Source organism: Spea bombifrons, chromosome 2 (assembly GCF_027358695.1).
Source record: "Spea bombifrons isolate aSpeBom1 chromosome 2, aSpeBom1.2.pri, whole genome shotgun sequence".
Classification (NCBI taxonomy): domain Eukaryota; kingdom Metazoa; phylum Chordata; class Amphibia; order Anura; family Pelobatidae; genus Spea; species Spea bombifrons.
The window spans coordinates 132,607,286-132,622,480 of record NC_071088.1 but is presented as its reverse complement, the minus strand read 5'-3'; the positions used below and the strand labels follow the sequence as shown (position 1 = coordinate 132,622,480).

General features: G+C 42.9%; 1 protein-coding gene across 1 annotated transcript in view; it reads left to right on the top strand.

Annotated features, from left to right (window-relative positions):
• FAT3 (FAT atypical cadherin 3) overlaps positions 1–15,195 on the top strand; it is a 259,360-nt gene that overhangs the window by 242,769 nt on the left and 1,396 nt on the right. The window contains exons 25-30 of the mRNA XM_053456544.1: positions 4,252–4,720; positions 8,629–8,782; positions 9,493–10,148; positions 11,463–11,576; positions 12,766–12,825; positions 14,872–14,907. Coding sequence (XP_053312519.1) covers positions 4,252–4,720; positions 8,629–8,782; positions 9,493–10,148; positions 11,463–11,576; positions 12,766–12,825; positions 14,872–14,907 — 1,489 coding nt within the window. The remainder of the gene's footprint in view (positions 1–4,251; positions 4,721–8,628; positions 8,783–9,492; positions 10,149–11,462; positions 11,577–12,765; positions 12,826–14,871; positions 14,908–15,195) is intronic.

Here is a 15,195-nt window from a genome sequence, read left to right as displayed (position 1 = left end):
TCTCTTACCATATCTTATGTTTTCTATTAGAGAAGTCCCACAAGCTTCCACTGGGTTTTCACCCTTCGAATTATTATATGGCAGACACCCCAGAGGTATTTTAGATATTGCCAAGGAAACATGGGAACAAGAGCATACCCCTCACCGTAGTGTTATAGAACATGTTGCTCAAATGCAGGAGCGTATGGAAGCTATAATGCCCATAGTGAAGGAGAACATGTTAAAAGCCCAGAGGGCCCAACAAGTCAGTTATAACAGGAATGCAAGGCTTCGGATCTTCAAACCGGGGGACCGGGTATTGCTTCTTATCCCTACAGTTGAAAGCAAGTTCCTAGCCAGCTGGCAAGGACCATATGAAGTTATTGAGCGTGTCGGTGAGGTTCATTATAAAGTAAGACAGCCGGGTAGGAGGAAGGCAGAACAGATCTACCATGTGAATTTATTGAAGCCATGGGTAGAGCGAGAGGTCTTCACCATGACCAAAGGGCAACCCACTCATGTTGCTTGTGGGAAAGAACCAGAGGTGTACATTGCTGACACTCTTGCCTCTCATCAGAAACAGGAAGTCAGAGAGTTTGTGCTAAAAAATAGAGATGTGTTTTCCCCAGTACCAGGAAAAACACACATAATAAAACATGATATTATCACCGAACCCGGAAAGAAAATCAATCTGAAGCCCTACAGAATACCCGAGGCTAGACGTGAAGCGGTTAGTGCAGAGATAAAAAAGATGCTAAAACTAGGGGTGATTGAAGTGTCACAAAGCGAGTGGAGTAACCCAATTGTGTTAGTGCCTAAACCAAATGGAGAAATACGCTTTTGTAATGACTTCCGTAAATTAAACAATATCTCCAAGTTTGATGCCTATCCTATGCCTCGGGTGGATGAGCTCATAGAGAGGTTGGGTAAAGCTAGGTATCTGAGTACATTGGACTTGACCAAAGGATATTGGCAGGTTCCCTTGACAGAGAGAGCAAAGGAAAAGACTGCTTTTTCTACCCCTGAGGGGTTGTTCCAATACACTGTGTTACCGTTTGGTTTGCATGGTGCCCCAGCCACCTTCCAGCGTATGATGGATAGGATACTTAGGCCCCATAGAGAGTATGCAGCTGCCTATCTGGACGATGTAGTGATTCACAGTGTGGACTGGGAAACACATCTGATGAAGGTTCAGGCGGTAGTGGATAGTATACGGGCTGCCGGTTTGACTGCCAACCCCGCTAAGTGCTCTTTAGGCTTAGAAGAGGCTAAATATCTGGGTTATACAATAGGGCGGGGGCTCCTTAAACCACAACAGAGCAAGGTAGCAGCCATCTCCAATTGGCCACGTCCTGTAACAAAGAAACAAGTAAGGGCATTCTTGGGCTTAACTGGCTATTATCGCAGGTTCATCCCTGACTTTGCCACCATTACTGCCCCGTTGACTGAGCTCACAAAAGCTAAAGGCCCGGTTATGGTTAAGTGGACCCCAGAAGCAGAACATGCCTTTCAGGTCTTGAAAGAGGCATTGTGTTCTGACCCCGTATTGGTAGCTCCGGATTTTTCTAAACAATTCATTGTACAGACCGATGCGTCTGATGTTGGCCTGGGCGCGGTTCTTTCTCAAGCACATGATGGAGAGGAACATCCAGTCATGTATCTAAGTCGGAAGTTAAATCCTCATGAACAGAGGTACTCAGTGGTTGAAAAAGAATGCCTGGCTGTTAAGTGGGCACTAGAGTCCTTGAGGTATTATCTGTTGGGTCGAAGGTTTACACTGATTACTGACCATGCACCTTTAACCTGGATGAGGCAGAACAAGGAAAAGAATGCCAGGGTCACCAGGTGGTTCCTTAGTCTCCAGCCATTCCAGTTTACTATGGTTCACAGGGCTGGTACTGCCCAGGGTAATGTGGATGGCCTCTCCCGAGTTCACTGTTTGTGGTCCAAGGCCGCTCGCCCCGATGGGTCTGAGCTGGGGGGGAGGATATGTAACAAGGTGCGGGGTGTTGTTGTGGAAGGGGTATACATTCCCCCTCGATTTTGCAGGGTTTTATATGACATATAGGGCAGGCTGGTGCTCCGCCCCGCAGTTTACATGCACCTGGACTGACCCAGGATCCAGGCCAGGAGTTTAAGCTGACTCCAATGCACTGGTCAGCTGCAGGTAATTAGCTGCACTGGCTGCAATATAACCTGACCTGTTGGACAGAAGAGAGAGAGTTTGTTTGGAAGCAGCAGGGCTTGCTTTGCACAAGAGAGACCATCAAAAAGGTTGGTGGGATTACGTTTTGTTTAGTTTTAGACCCTGTGTAGTGAGGGAAGTTATATGTTAGTAAGCGCTCAGACGAGCTAGGCTTTTGTTTGTAGAGAATTTGTGTTCTATGTAATCCTGTAAATATCTTCATACGTGGACTACAAATAAATCGTGGGTGATTACCTAATTGAGATGTGGCGTTAATACCCTAGAGGACCGTGCTGTTTGGTACCCTGTGTGGGTGCAGGATCACAATATATATATATATATATATATATATAATATTTATATATAATATATATATTATATATATATATACTATATATTATATATTTTTTATTTGTTTTTTTCCTTGTGAAACCCAAGACATTATAACCCTTTTGATATTCCAGCATGATTAAAATAAAACCGTCCAGTCTGGGTGACACATTATCTCGCGAAGTCATTATTGAACATATGGATAGGATTGTCTCCTTACCCTCAACATCTGTTGGAGAAAAGGAAAGGGGTTATGGACCGTAATGAGATTAGAACAACCATGGCCGGAATCCTAATTTATGTTACAAAAATCACTTCAAGGACCGGTTGGAAAAGTCATCTCTTTTATTTATTTATTTTAATTTTTGTTGCTGAAGCGACTGATTTTTCTTCTATGCAATTAACGTAATCTTTTTTTTTTTTTTTTTTGGCAGACGGTTAGAAAAATGCGTTAACAAGTATGGTTTGACTTTTCATTTTTGAATACTTCATCTTTTTTGTTGGCTCAACTCGTAGCTTGGATAACGTCCCAGTTGTGACTCGGTTTTTTGACATAAGCAACGCTTTAATTAGATATGCGAGCTATAAAAAGTACACATGAAATTTAACCCCGTCTTCTGAACCATCCCCTTGATATTTTGTAGCCATCGAAAGAGCGTAGATGGACCGTATATGACTGATACGCTACGCCGAAGTATTTTTACGAGGTGTATCGGTAGCCCTGATTATATCCAGAAGCTAGCAGGGGTTGATCTTAGATGGGGCTACAGACATATTACCAAAAGTAGTGGCGAAGGGCCACAAACAGGGCCACAAACAGGTCAGCGACATATTTGCCTGAAGAGAAATGGCCAATAGCATCTCCAGGTCGGAGGAGCTTAAGTGCCTAGCTTGTTCCACCCCTGCGTGTTGTATGCAATATTATGGTGAGCCCCACGTTATATTTTTTGTCGATTGTCCAGATATGAATGGGACAGCCATGACCAGGAGTTATGTGCCAACAGTCCTATCCAATGTCACTTCATTGGTCGAGGGCCGGACCTTAGATTACTTGGGACATTATGTGATGCCAACTCTTCATAACGTTGAGTGACGTCATAAAGGAATGTTTATTTGTTTCCTTTTTCGATCATTATGTTTTATTCAGTAAGTTCTTCAGGGCCCCGAAATCTTTAAAGGACGTTGGGCTTTTGAAATTAAATAAATTGGTGCTCTATGAGAAAGACAGATGGATGTATACGCTAAATGATGGGTTTCAGGTGCGTTGAGGTGCATTATGAAGGTCCACCACAAAAAGGCTCTCCGTCAACCTTGCGTCTTGAGAATCAAGTGGATACCGCAACACGTTGGCTGTGTCTGTTGTCCATCCTACCCACAAATCCTTCTTTTTTAATTGTAGGATACATCTCAACGTTTTATTTGTCACTAGGGACGGGATGAGCGGAATGCTCGCTGGAGCCCCCTACCTGTAGGGAGGAATCTGACGCCTTGTATATAAAATATAGCATCTTTATTTAGTTTTGATCAGCAAAGTAAAAATAATACGAATGTCTGCGCATGATATATTGTATCACGATTTAATGATCCGTGTAGCAGCTTCAAAGACGTTAACCCATGGTGTTATTTTCACTTGTGATAACGCTATTTTATCTAGCAGCTGTATCACATTCTTTCCCTCACTGCGTGTTTTTGTTTGATGTACATTTAACGCTGAGCGTGCACTTCATACAGTGTGTATTTTCTTTTGCTTCTTGCAGATAGTGGACGGCAAGTTGTGGTTCCAGTTGGACTGCGGCAGCGGCCCTGGAATCCTGGGAATTTCTGGCAGGACTGTTAATGACGGGAGCTGGCACTCTGTGTATTTGGAGCTAAACCGCAATTTCACGAGCTTGTCGCTGGACGATAGCTACGTCGAACGTCGCAAGGCTCCGCTTTACTTTCAGACGCTCAGCACCGACAGCTCGATTTATTTTGGCGCCCAGGTGCAAGTGGAGAACGTCCGCAGCCTAACCGACAAAAGGAGCACACAGGTCTTGGGCGGCTTCCAGGGCTGCTTAGATTCGGTCGTCCTGAATAACAATGAACTGCCACTTCAAAACAAGAGGAGCAGTTTTGCAGAAGTGGTCGGACTGACGGAGTTAAAGCTGGGCTGTGTTCTCTATCCTGATGCATGCGAAAGGAAGCCCTGCCAGAACGGAGGGACCTGTACCAGTGTGCCATCTGGTGGTCAGTATCCAGCACTGCACTTTGCATTTATTCATCTAATAATACATTGCCCCACTTCTAAGGGCTCGTGCATGCCAGTTTATGAAGCCTTAGACAGGGCCAGCCTTAGGGGTGTGCGACCTGTGCGGCCGCACTGGGCGCCATGGAAACAGGGGCGCCGTCCGGGACATAAATTAAAACATTGTTTGTTTTTTTTGTAACTTTATTTAACATCCTCCATGTGAGGGGCGCCGAGCGGTTGGTCGTGAAGTTTTCAGCAACCGCTCAGCGCCCTTCACTCTCCGTGACTCCGTCGCGGTGCTGGCGTTTCATGCTGAGCGTCGGAATTATTCTGGCACTTAGCTGTGAAGCGTGCACCGCGGCAGAGCGGGAAGATGGACGCCTCCCGCTCCCACAGCAGGACTCCGGCAACAAGGTATGTAAGGATAGGGAGAGGGAGTAGATAGTGATAAGGGGCAGGGGGGGTAGATAGTGATAAGGGGCAGGGGAGGAGAGGCAGTGATAAGGGGCAGAGGGGGGGGAGGCAGTGAGAAGGGGCAGAGGGGGAAGGCAGTGAGAAGGGGCAGAGGGGGGAAGGTAGTGAGAAGGGGCAGAGGTGGTAGATAGTGAGAAGGGGGCAGAGGGGGGAGATTTTTTTCCTTTCTTTTTTTTGGGATGGGGGGGCGCCAGAGGAGTAGTCCGCACAGGGCGCCAGAACACTTAAGGCCGTCTCTGGCCTTAGGATACAGTTTAATAAATAATTAATTGCTCAAGAAAATTGACATTGAACCTCCAACCCCGACCATGTTATCGGTAGACGTGTTGAGCTATAACTGCACCTGCCCCCGATCTGTGGAAACGGAATCACGGCTGTAAAGCCATTTCAGATTATTTTGCGCTTGCGACCCAAGCGATATGACCTGCAACTTTTTGGACCATGCTTAAACACCATTTCCCTGACAGATTTACTTTTTTACTGAAAAATTGTCAGAAAAAACTGTTGACGCATTGGCAGTAAATAACCTAGAGTGCGCTAAAACCCCTAGAAATTCCCTTACAGCCCACCAAGGGTTCTGAGCTCCTAAAAAAAGGGGTCATTTCGCGGAAGGAAAGAGGGGCAGAGGGATTTGGGTCCTAACGAAGCGCTGGTTCATCTTAACAGAGAAACTTGGAAGGGATGAAGATGGTGGCTACATAGACTTGGTCCTTCGTTTTTATATCTGTAGGATCAGACTTGTCTATGTCCTCTAGACTTCCAGTCCAATCATCATACCTGGGAACTTCCCTGGGCATGCTTGGTGGGGGGTAGATACACAGGCTATACATCTTCCATGGAGAAAAGGGAGAAGCACCCGGAGACCCAGGGAGTTCCCATAAATGCCCATTATTCAACCTAAAACAGATGACCAGCTTTGCTCTCTGCAAGTTCTCATCAGCCACCTAAGAGTAAGAGGAGATGTTTATTTTATATTCCTGAGAACATTAACACTTTTTAAAAGAACCCCGAGCAGAAATAATACGATAGAACAAGCTGTGCACAAAGGATCCAAGTAAAGAATGATCTGGTTATCTAGGGAAAAAATACAACTACCGGCGTCGCAGTTGAACAAATTTCTATTCCGGGCTTTGGAGAAGAGAAAAAAAAAAGTAGGTCAAGTATCATAAAGCGAGAAAGGCTGAGCCACTCGGTGTGCTCCACGACTGTAATTATTCAAAGCCGGCGCTGACATCGCTCCAGCGGATGAGGCTCTAGTGCTGTCATTTGTGTTTTCAATTGATCTCTAGCATACATCTACGTTTGTGGGACTCCTGTATTATTATAGTGACATTTACTTAGCGCGCTCTGTAATTATGTGGAGCAGATCAATGTTTGGTATTAAAAACCACAACTAGAGCCCCAATCTCCTTTTTTTTTTTTGCGGGATATTCTGCTGCCGATCTAGAAATCGGCGTTTCTATCTCTGCTGTCTCAGCATTGTTTGCCAATTGGAAAATTAAGATTTACCCGTAGCTGGTAAGCCAGTAGGGGGGGGGGATTAACCCCCGGCAATAGAATAGCGGCCACTTACAAAAGCGAGCTGTAGTTCTGCAAGTTGGTTAGTGGGTCTGACCCATCCTGGGAACGGAAACAGAGATTACCGCGACAGGCTGAGATTATTTTGCTGTGATTTTGGATTTTCGGGGATTCCGGCCAGATGCATTAACCACTAATTACAGTATGTACAAAATTTTGCAAGTCTGTGCAGAAGTATAGACATATAATTATTTTATTTCCAAAACGAAATTAATATAATATTATATATATATAAATATAAAAAATATAGATATATATAAAATATATATATACATATATATTCAGGGAGGATATCGATTCATGAGGAATGATCACGACGTTGCTCTGGCAGATCCTCTATGAACGTCCGACTGTATTATATACACACGTTCCTGGCCGAGCCCGGATCCGTATTGTGCTACATGTAGTTCTGCGCATTTTATTCACCGCGCCATCTGGCAAATTTAATTGTGAAACCCCATTGGGAAATTCTCCAAACGCCTATGTGATTTATGGCTGACGGAATTACATAGTTGTTGATTGTTCAAGGTTCAAGTGCAGCGATACGTACCGACGGCAGCGCTGGGTCTTAAGGGACCCGATGTGTCATCTGCATTAATAATTCAGGTTCTAAAAGAGGTTCTTTGTCGCATGATCTCTGTAAATCCTCCATAAGAATATTTTTCAATTTGTCAAGTGTATCGTACCACCCCAAGGTCGTTTAGGCTTTATTACGCAGGTGTGTTGATAAAGGAGAACACGTCAGTATTTTATTGGTTAGATTTTTATGTGCCAATTTTAGAATTAATTTGAAAATATGGCAAAATAATTGCGACATTGATTTAAAAAAAAGAGTTAAAAAGAACAAGGCCATACATACAATTCTCAAATATTGAAGGCATTCGCTCCGGACGCCCACATATATAGCGTTCATCAAACCTTTTAAAGATTACTTTCTGCTATTCCTCTCCTGTCCCAAAGAATTCTCAGTAGGGTCTACTACAAGACCAACTGGAAAGGGGGTGTAAATGCTCAAACCTGCATGACCTTAGATGCAGTATAGCCTTTCCCATATATGTATAAGTTATCTTCCTGTGTTAACCTCTACCACCTATGCTGAAAGCCAGTTCCACTTATCTACCACCCCGACAGTTGAAGGGAATCAGTATCTTTCAGCCGCTATTATAATCTTAGAGAGAATGAGCCCACATTAGGTGCTTTGTGTATAAATGTGTTTAGTATACACATGTGGTGCAGTTACTCATTCAAACAGTAGATGTCGCTATTGAGTTACAAATCCTACGGACTGGTAATAACCTCCCTGTTAGGTAAAATCTGAATATATATATATATTTCTAGCTGTAAGATAATTAGGTTTTCTAACGATCAATTAGCCTCTTAAACTTAAACTTTGATCAGCGAACAGTACGTGCCATTGGAACACAGGAGTGATGGGAGTGATAAAGGGCCATTGGAACACAGGAGTGATGGGAGTGAAAAAGGGCCATTGGAACACAGGAGTGATGGGAGTGATAAAGGGCCATTGGAACACAGGAGTGATGGGAGTGATAAAGGGCCATTGGAACACAGGAGTGATGGGAGTGATAAAGGGCCATTGGAACACAGGAGTGATGGGAGTGATAAAGGGCCATTGGAACACATGAGTGATGGGAGTGATAAAGAGATTCCATTAAAAATCAGACGTTTCCAGCTACAATAGTCATTTACAACATTAACCCTGTCTGCGCCGGATTTTTGAGTTGTTTCATGTTATTTTAATTGACAAGGACAAGGGGGTGCACCAAACATTATTGCCAGCTTTGTATTCTTCTGCTTGTTTTGTGTTCAGGTTATTGAGATGATTTCTTTCTCGCAGGGTATCAGTGCAGCTGCCCTTCTCAGTTCATAGGGAAAAACTGTGAATCAGAGATCACTGCCTGCTTCCCCAATCCATGCCGGAACGGTGGGACTTGTGATCCAATCGGAAACTCGTTCATCTGTAATTGTAGAACAGGACTTAGAGGATTAACGTAAGTCGCTTTTATTTCACAATAAAGTTTTTGTTACTGTTTGCGACTTTAAATTATTCTATTGACTCTGACTCTAAAACTGCTACGGAATGTGCTAGCGTTATATATATATATACATATATATATATATATATATATATATATATATATATATATATATATATATATATATATATGAAATGTAAGTAAATAACTGTAATACTTTCGCAACAAAACTTGCACTTTTTGATACAAAGCATTTCATCTATCTATGTTTCTAAATGAAGTAACCCCTTGCTCTCCCAATATTTTTAAATGTAGTAAATCCTGATACCTTTGCTTACCTTTTAATTGGTCGTTGGTCTCATCTGATATTTAGGATAGCCATATGCCTACCCCATGCATATTTCAATCTTCCCACCATATTAACCTCTACCACTTCTGCTGGACGGCTGTCCCCCTTGCCCGCTCGGTGAATACTTTCTAATATCACGTCCACAGATCTCAATTATGAATACCAATTATTCTTTAACTAACACATATGGATCTTTCACAGCAGCTAAGAATTTAGGATCTTATTAGTAGAGATGCCTAGTAGGTTCCAAAAATTCTAGCTGCTTTACTATGTATATTAAAAATAGTAATCAGCGAGCCGACCGACATCAACGAGCCCCTAGAACTTGAACACCAAGTCTCTACTCTGTATTATTCTTATCCTTTCCTTCATGTAGTTGTGAAGAGGATATCAACGAGTGTGAAAGGGAAGACTGTGAAAATGGCGGCACGTGCGTCAACGTCTTCGGATCTTTCTTCTGTAACTGTACTCATGGTTATGTTGGCCAGTACTGCGGCTTAAGACCAGTTGTCGTGCCCAACATCCAGGCCGGACATTCCTACATAGGCAAAGAAGAGTTCATTGGGATCGCTGTAGTGCTGTTCGTTATCGTCCTTCTCATCGTTCTTTTTATCGTATTCCGAAAGAAAGTGTTCCGGAAGAATTACTCCCGAAACAACATAACGCTTGTACAGGACCCTGCCACGGCGGCCTTACTCAATAAGACCAATGGGATCCAGTTCAAAAACTTGAGGAACAGCGGGGACAGTCGAAATATTTACCAGGAGGTCGGTCCACCTCAAGTACCCGTCCGGCCTATGGCCTACACTCCATGCTTTCAGAGTGAATCGAGGAATAACTTGGATAAAATGGTGGATGGCCTAGGCGTAGAACACCAAGAAATGACCACTTTTCACCCTGAATCTCCTCGGATACTCACGGCTCGAAGAGGGGTGGTGGTGTGCAGCGTGGCTCCCAATCTGCCCTCCATGTCCCCTTGTCGGTCAGACTGCGACTCGATCAGAAAAGGCACCTGGGATACCGGAAATGACTGTAAGTAAAAATACTAAAGGTTAACCCCGTATTCCAGCCTCAGTTATCTTTAAAGAGCTCTGCGAGGGACAAAACCAGTTACTACGTCTACAGGAAGCCCCTCAAGTCAACTTTTGGGTCTTGGTTAGCTTCTCCTCATCTAATTTTAAGTATCAGAAGGCTCAATGAAAGATGTAATGTGTAGCGATGGCGTGTGGACGCACGGACGAGCCATTTTGTTATGAAAGCCGGCACAGTTCTTTTTTTGAATACATACGTTTTTAAAAACTCTTTATGGAAGGGTCGTAGTGGACCACCCAGTCCCTGGCTTTCTTCGTCTTCTGGGGTGTGAAAGGGATATGTGGCCCCTTTCTTCACTTCCAAGGCAAAGGGCCAGCATAAGAGGGGGAACCACTGAAGTCTCCAAGGGGACATAGCAGCCAAAAGGCCACCATCCCTTCCCACGAGTGTCACGCTCACATTAAAAAGTCATGTAGACATAGTTGAATTTAGTAAAAGTTATCATTCACCGATACATCACATACTTATTATTAATTCAGAATTCAGGATGGGTATAAACAGTACATTTATTGTTCAGAGTCATATGCTGGGATACATACTCAGAACCATCATAAATGAATATTTTAAAGAGAAAATGGATTTGGATATGCACTTAGATTGGTTGCGTTAGGACATTGTTTTAAATATGTAGGAGGCCTGAACACATTTACAGTGTAAGTTGTCATGCAATTCCTTTTAAATACAATGTGGTAAGGGAGAATGTTTATATGAATATGTCAAAATGTCATTTCACTTCCATGACTGGCCTACCTCCCAACTTCTACTCCCCGGTGAATCCGGACACCAGGGGGCAGAGCTTGGGAGGCAGCTGCGCATGCCCAGAACTGTGCATAGTATCCATTCTCCGGTGTCCAAGACCCCGAATCCCATAGAGCTCTTACTCTGTCCCGAAGAGTTGGATAAAGTGGCAAAGTGTGGACTGCCCCAAGCTTTGGAGGCAATGAGCTAGGGCAGCATCCAAAATAAATACAACAGCACAGGCTTCCATAGATTTTTACGGCTCCCTGGGCCAGTCAACGTGGCGGTAAATGAATGCTTTACTGACAGTTTATGAAAACGGTTTATAAAAAACTGTTAAAAACAAAATCTATGAAAAAAGACTTGCCTGACCTGCCTCTTCAATGCCGCTCCAGCAAATAACTGAACGTTCCATAAAGTTCAGATAAGAAGAACGCGTCGGGTGTATATAAAAGGTAACGGCAAACAGCCCTTGTACAAGGACGTAATTACTTTGCTTTGTTGTCTTACATAAAGGCAAAGGGCTCGATGCTGCCGAAGAGGCGACCTGCTTCGTGGGAAGCAATAAAGGCAGCAACTCCGAAAACCAGTCTCTAAACTCCTTTCAGTCGGATTCAGGAGATGACAATGGTAAGACGGTTACTCATGCACGGTGTCAATGCCTAAAATGCCTGAAAGCAACGCGCATTCCGTTGTAATCCGGGTTCTTTATGTGACAATGCACTTTATTTATGGGTTCAAAAACATTTAAAAACAACTATTATTATTAGTATTATTATTATATTTCACTTGTTTGTTGGTTGTACAGAATATAGAGATGAGGAAAAAGCACAAATACGGAGCAATTTAATATATGAATTCATAAAAAAAAGTTTTTTTTGCTAAATAGAGGGTTAAGGTCTTAATCGAACTAACTTCACTGCACATTATGAAGAGCCGACCCCAGCGAGCTTCTGAAGAGCTTGGCTGGCCCTTCATAATGGATAGAAGTGAGACTTCTTCCACTTCATCCATGTATGGTGCCAGAAATGACATGAAGATGTGAAAAGTAAAATTGGCTTGGGTTTGACCAAATGAGACAGTTGGTAAGTATGGTTTTGGGTGAATACTATATTATATATTGAAATAATGCAGAAGTGTTTCAGTGTATTTGCTCTTTTGTTATTAACGTAGCGTAGAGCTCCAACTTTACAAAAGGATTTTTAGGAAGAAGGCATTTTGGAAGAAATGGAGCATTGCCATTGGTGGGTTTCCTGTGGTAGCTGCCATTACCATGGCCTACCGCAAGAGTGGCACTTTTGCCCTGACTGCATTATAGAGAAAATCATCTGTTATACTTAACTTGTTAAATATCAGGATGTTTAAAGCAATTTACATGCCTGGGAACCTGCTAAACGAGATGACTCTGAGACTTTATCATTAACCCTTTAATAGCCCTTCACAAAGATTCTGTTTTAGTAACCCGCTAATGGTGGGAATCAAACACTGTAGTTCTAGTAATGGTCCTTACAAAGGCAATTACGGCTCTCAATTAAATCAACCTGTATTCAAGCAGGGATTTTAACTCTGATTTACTAATGAAAAAAGCACGATATGAAGAAGCTGGGTCCAGACTGCGTGACTCGGAGAACCTGCCCATTCCCCCCCGAGACCCTCAGTCTCAGAGGCAATCTTTGTAGGCTCCCAGGGATGGCTATATATTGTCAAATCATCTGGAACTCAAAGGTTTGATGTGATAACATGTGTGTTAAATACTAACCAAACTGTTGTCTCCTTCCCCTACCTTTTTTTCCCCCTCTTTGTTGCCCCCTTCCACAAGCTTCCATAGTGACTGTCATACATCTAGTCAACAATGTTGTTGACACAATTGAAAATGAAGGTATTTCAATTTTTTTGTGACTTTTATCCTCTGTACTTTTTATGCTGAAGCACTGTAACGAGAAACATGATTTCTGTATTATAAACTAAGAATAGAAATGCAAGAATAACCGATCTTTCCAATGTACTTCGGGTATAAATAGATTTAATAGTCAGGGTCAGTTTTTCAATTTATTATTACAAAGTTAAAAGCAAAAAAAAAAAAAAAGTTTAACAGAAATGCACATTAATAGACTATTTCTAAATAGCTCTTTAAAGTTTGGAATTGGATGATATTCATTGCTTCATTTGGCCATTCAAAAATTATAATATGTCTAAAAATAAATATGTAAAGGTAATCCATTACAGGTGGTGGTGGTTGAGAGCATAGTAGCCGTCATTAGATATCATTTTAGGGCAAAATCTCTTAATTATGGAAGAAAACACATTCTTACATAAAGGGCATTGTATCATTACACCTCAACGCAACCAGGGATATATTCTGGCCTTGGCTGACAGGTCCAGAGGGGGTGGCAGTCACCGTGCCGCAAAACGGGGTGCGGTTCATGCTATTGGGTGATCAGGCACCCCTCTACCTCTGCTCAATGGGTCGGTTACAAGGGAGATCTCTAATTCTCCAACCAGCCAATTTAGGCCATGGAAGAATGCACCAGGATATGCGGGGGGAGGCTGGGGGCACCGCCCTGGGTCAAGTATATGGTAACATCCATGGTGAATACACCTCTGAACACACCAGAGATCCAGTCCAGGAACATTTTGACAGAAACATTCACAGCTAATTACCATACCTGGGAACATCCAAGCTGAAGGCCCCCCCATTGACGTTGGTTGGTGGTCCTGCTGACGTCGCTGGCTGGTTGCCCATGGATGGGGAAGTGGGCAGGGACTGTGGCGTGCCACAATGCCGCTCCCGCAACCTGGAGTTTCTCCATGGTGACCCAGAGAAGGGCCACCTAGAGTCTCTGGGTGAAACCAGGAGAGTTCCCAGGTATGTTAATAACTTTTGTGCCATTAACATTTATTTTAACCCTATAAAAGGATGAGGGCACCAATAAGCTTCAACCAAAAGGAAGGAGTATCACACTGGTATGAACATGTGCGTAATGTTTATTATACTGTATCTCAAATCTCAAAGTGACCCCACCTTTTCGAGAGAAACAGCATTAATAAGGAAAAACAGATGTATTGCATATATTTAATACCCTTAAGTTAACAACATTCAGCATTCTTGTTGCAGGCCATGTGTTGTTTGGTGCTTTTACTTAATCCTTAGACAGGTTTTTGGCAAACAGTGTTACCTAGAAAAACCCACGTAATAGTTACGGCAAATATCCGCTTTCAAGAGATCCATAGCCAATCATTAATAATCACATGCATGAAATGCACAGGGCTTCGTTCTTTGTAGCTTGAACAGCAGGACAGCCAATTTGGCTTTTCAGTTCCACTTAATTATCTTGGCTCAAACTGGTTGCCATTCCCCAAATTAACGAACTGCGTGATTACTGAATGCCTGTTGGTTCTTGAATTGCGCTTTAACAGGAATGAGCAAAAGCCCATGAAAGCCTAACCATGATTAGCAAAATAGGTGTAGCTACATCTCAACATATCAAATTCTGTTTAAATACCCTATCGGTTAGGCATTATCTCCTAATCCTATTTATCCCTGATCTGGATTATCTCAAAACCCTAGTTTATCTCAGATCTACCTCAACTGAAAAGCTTCTTAGTAGATAAATGTATAAAGCTGGGAACTCATCAGATAAGCTCCTCTGAAGATGTCCTTCTTTTACCCCAAATGGGAGCCAGGAGGGGCAGAATCACATGGGGTAGGATGGAAAGGCAAGGGAACGCTTCCACTTCCCACTAGCTGAAGATCGGTTGACTTCTCCAGAGGGGGGGGTATTATTTTTGATATCTAGAACATCTATGGGCAGGCTTCCTTCAGGTTATTGAAGATCAAACATATTCATATTGCATGCAAACAACACCTTACCCTCAAAATGTTCTGAAATGTTAAGCAATCTTCTTCTTCCCTTGACTTAAGCAGCTCCAGAAATGGACCAAGGACAGAATTACAACAGAGGTGACATTTGTAACCTGAGCTTTATCACGTTTTGTTGTGTTGTATCACCTAACGCGTTTGCTGCGCGTATGCCGTGCCGATTGATACACGTTTCGAAAGCTTCTGTCTTCTTTGATTGCAAGTGTTTGCACTCTCCTGCTTATAATCCGATTTGTTTTAGCCTCCATCGATGTCAACCTACACGTACCCATTGACATTCACTTCCCAGCATGATGGTTATATCCAACTAATACAGCCCAAAAAACTGTTGCCACCCGATGAATGCTTTTTCTCTGTCACATGCTTGAA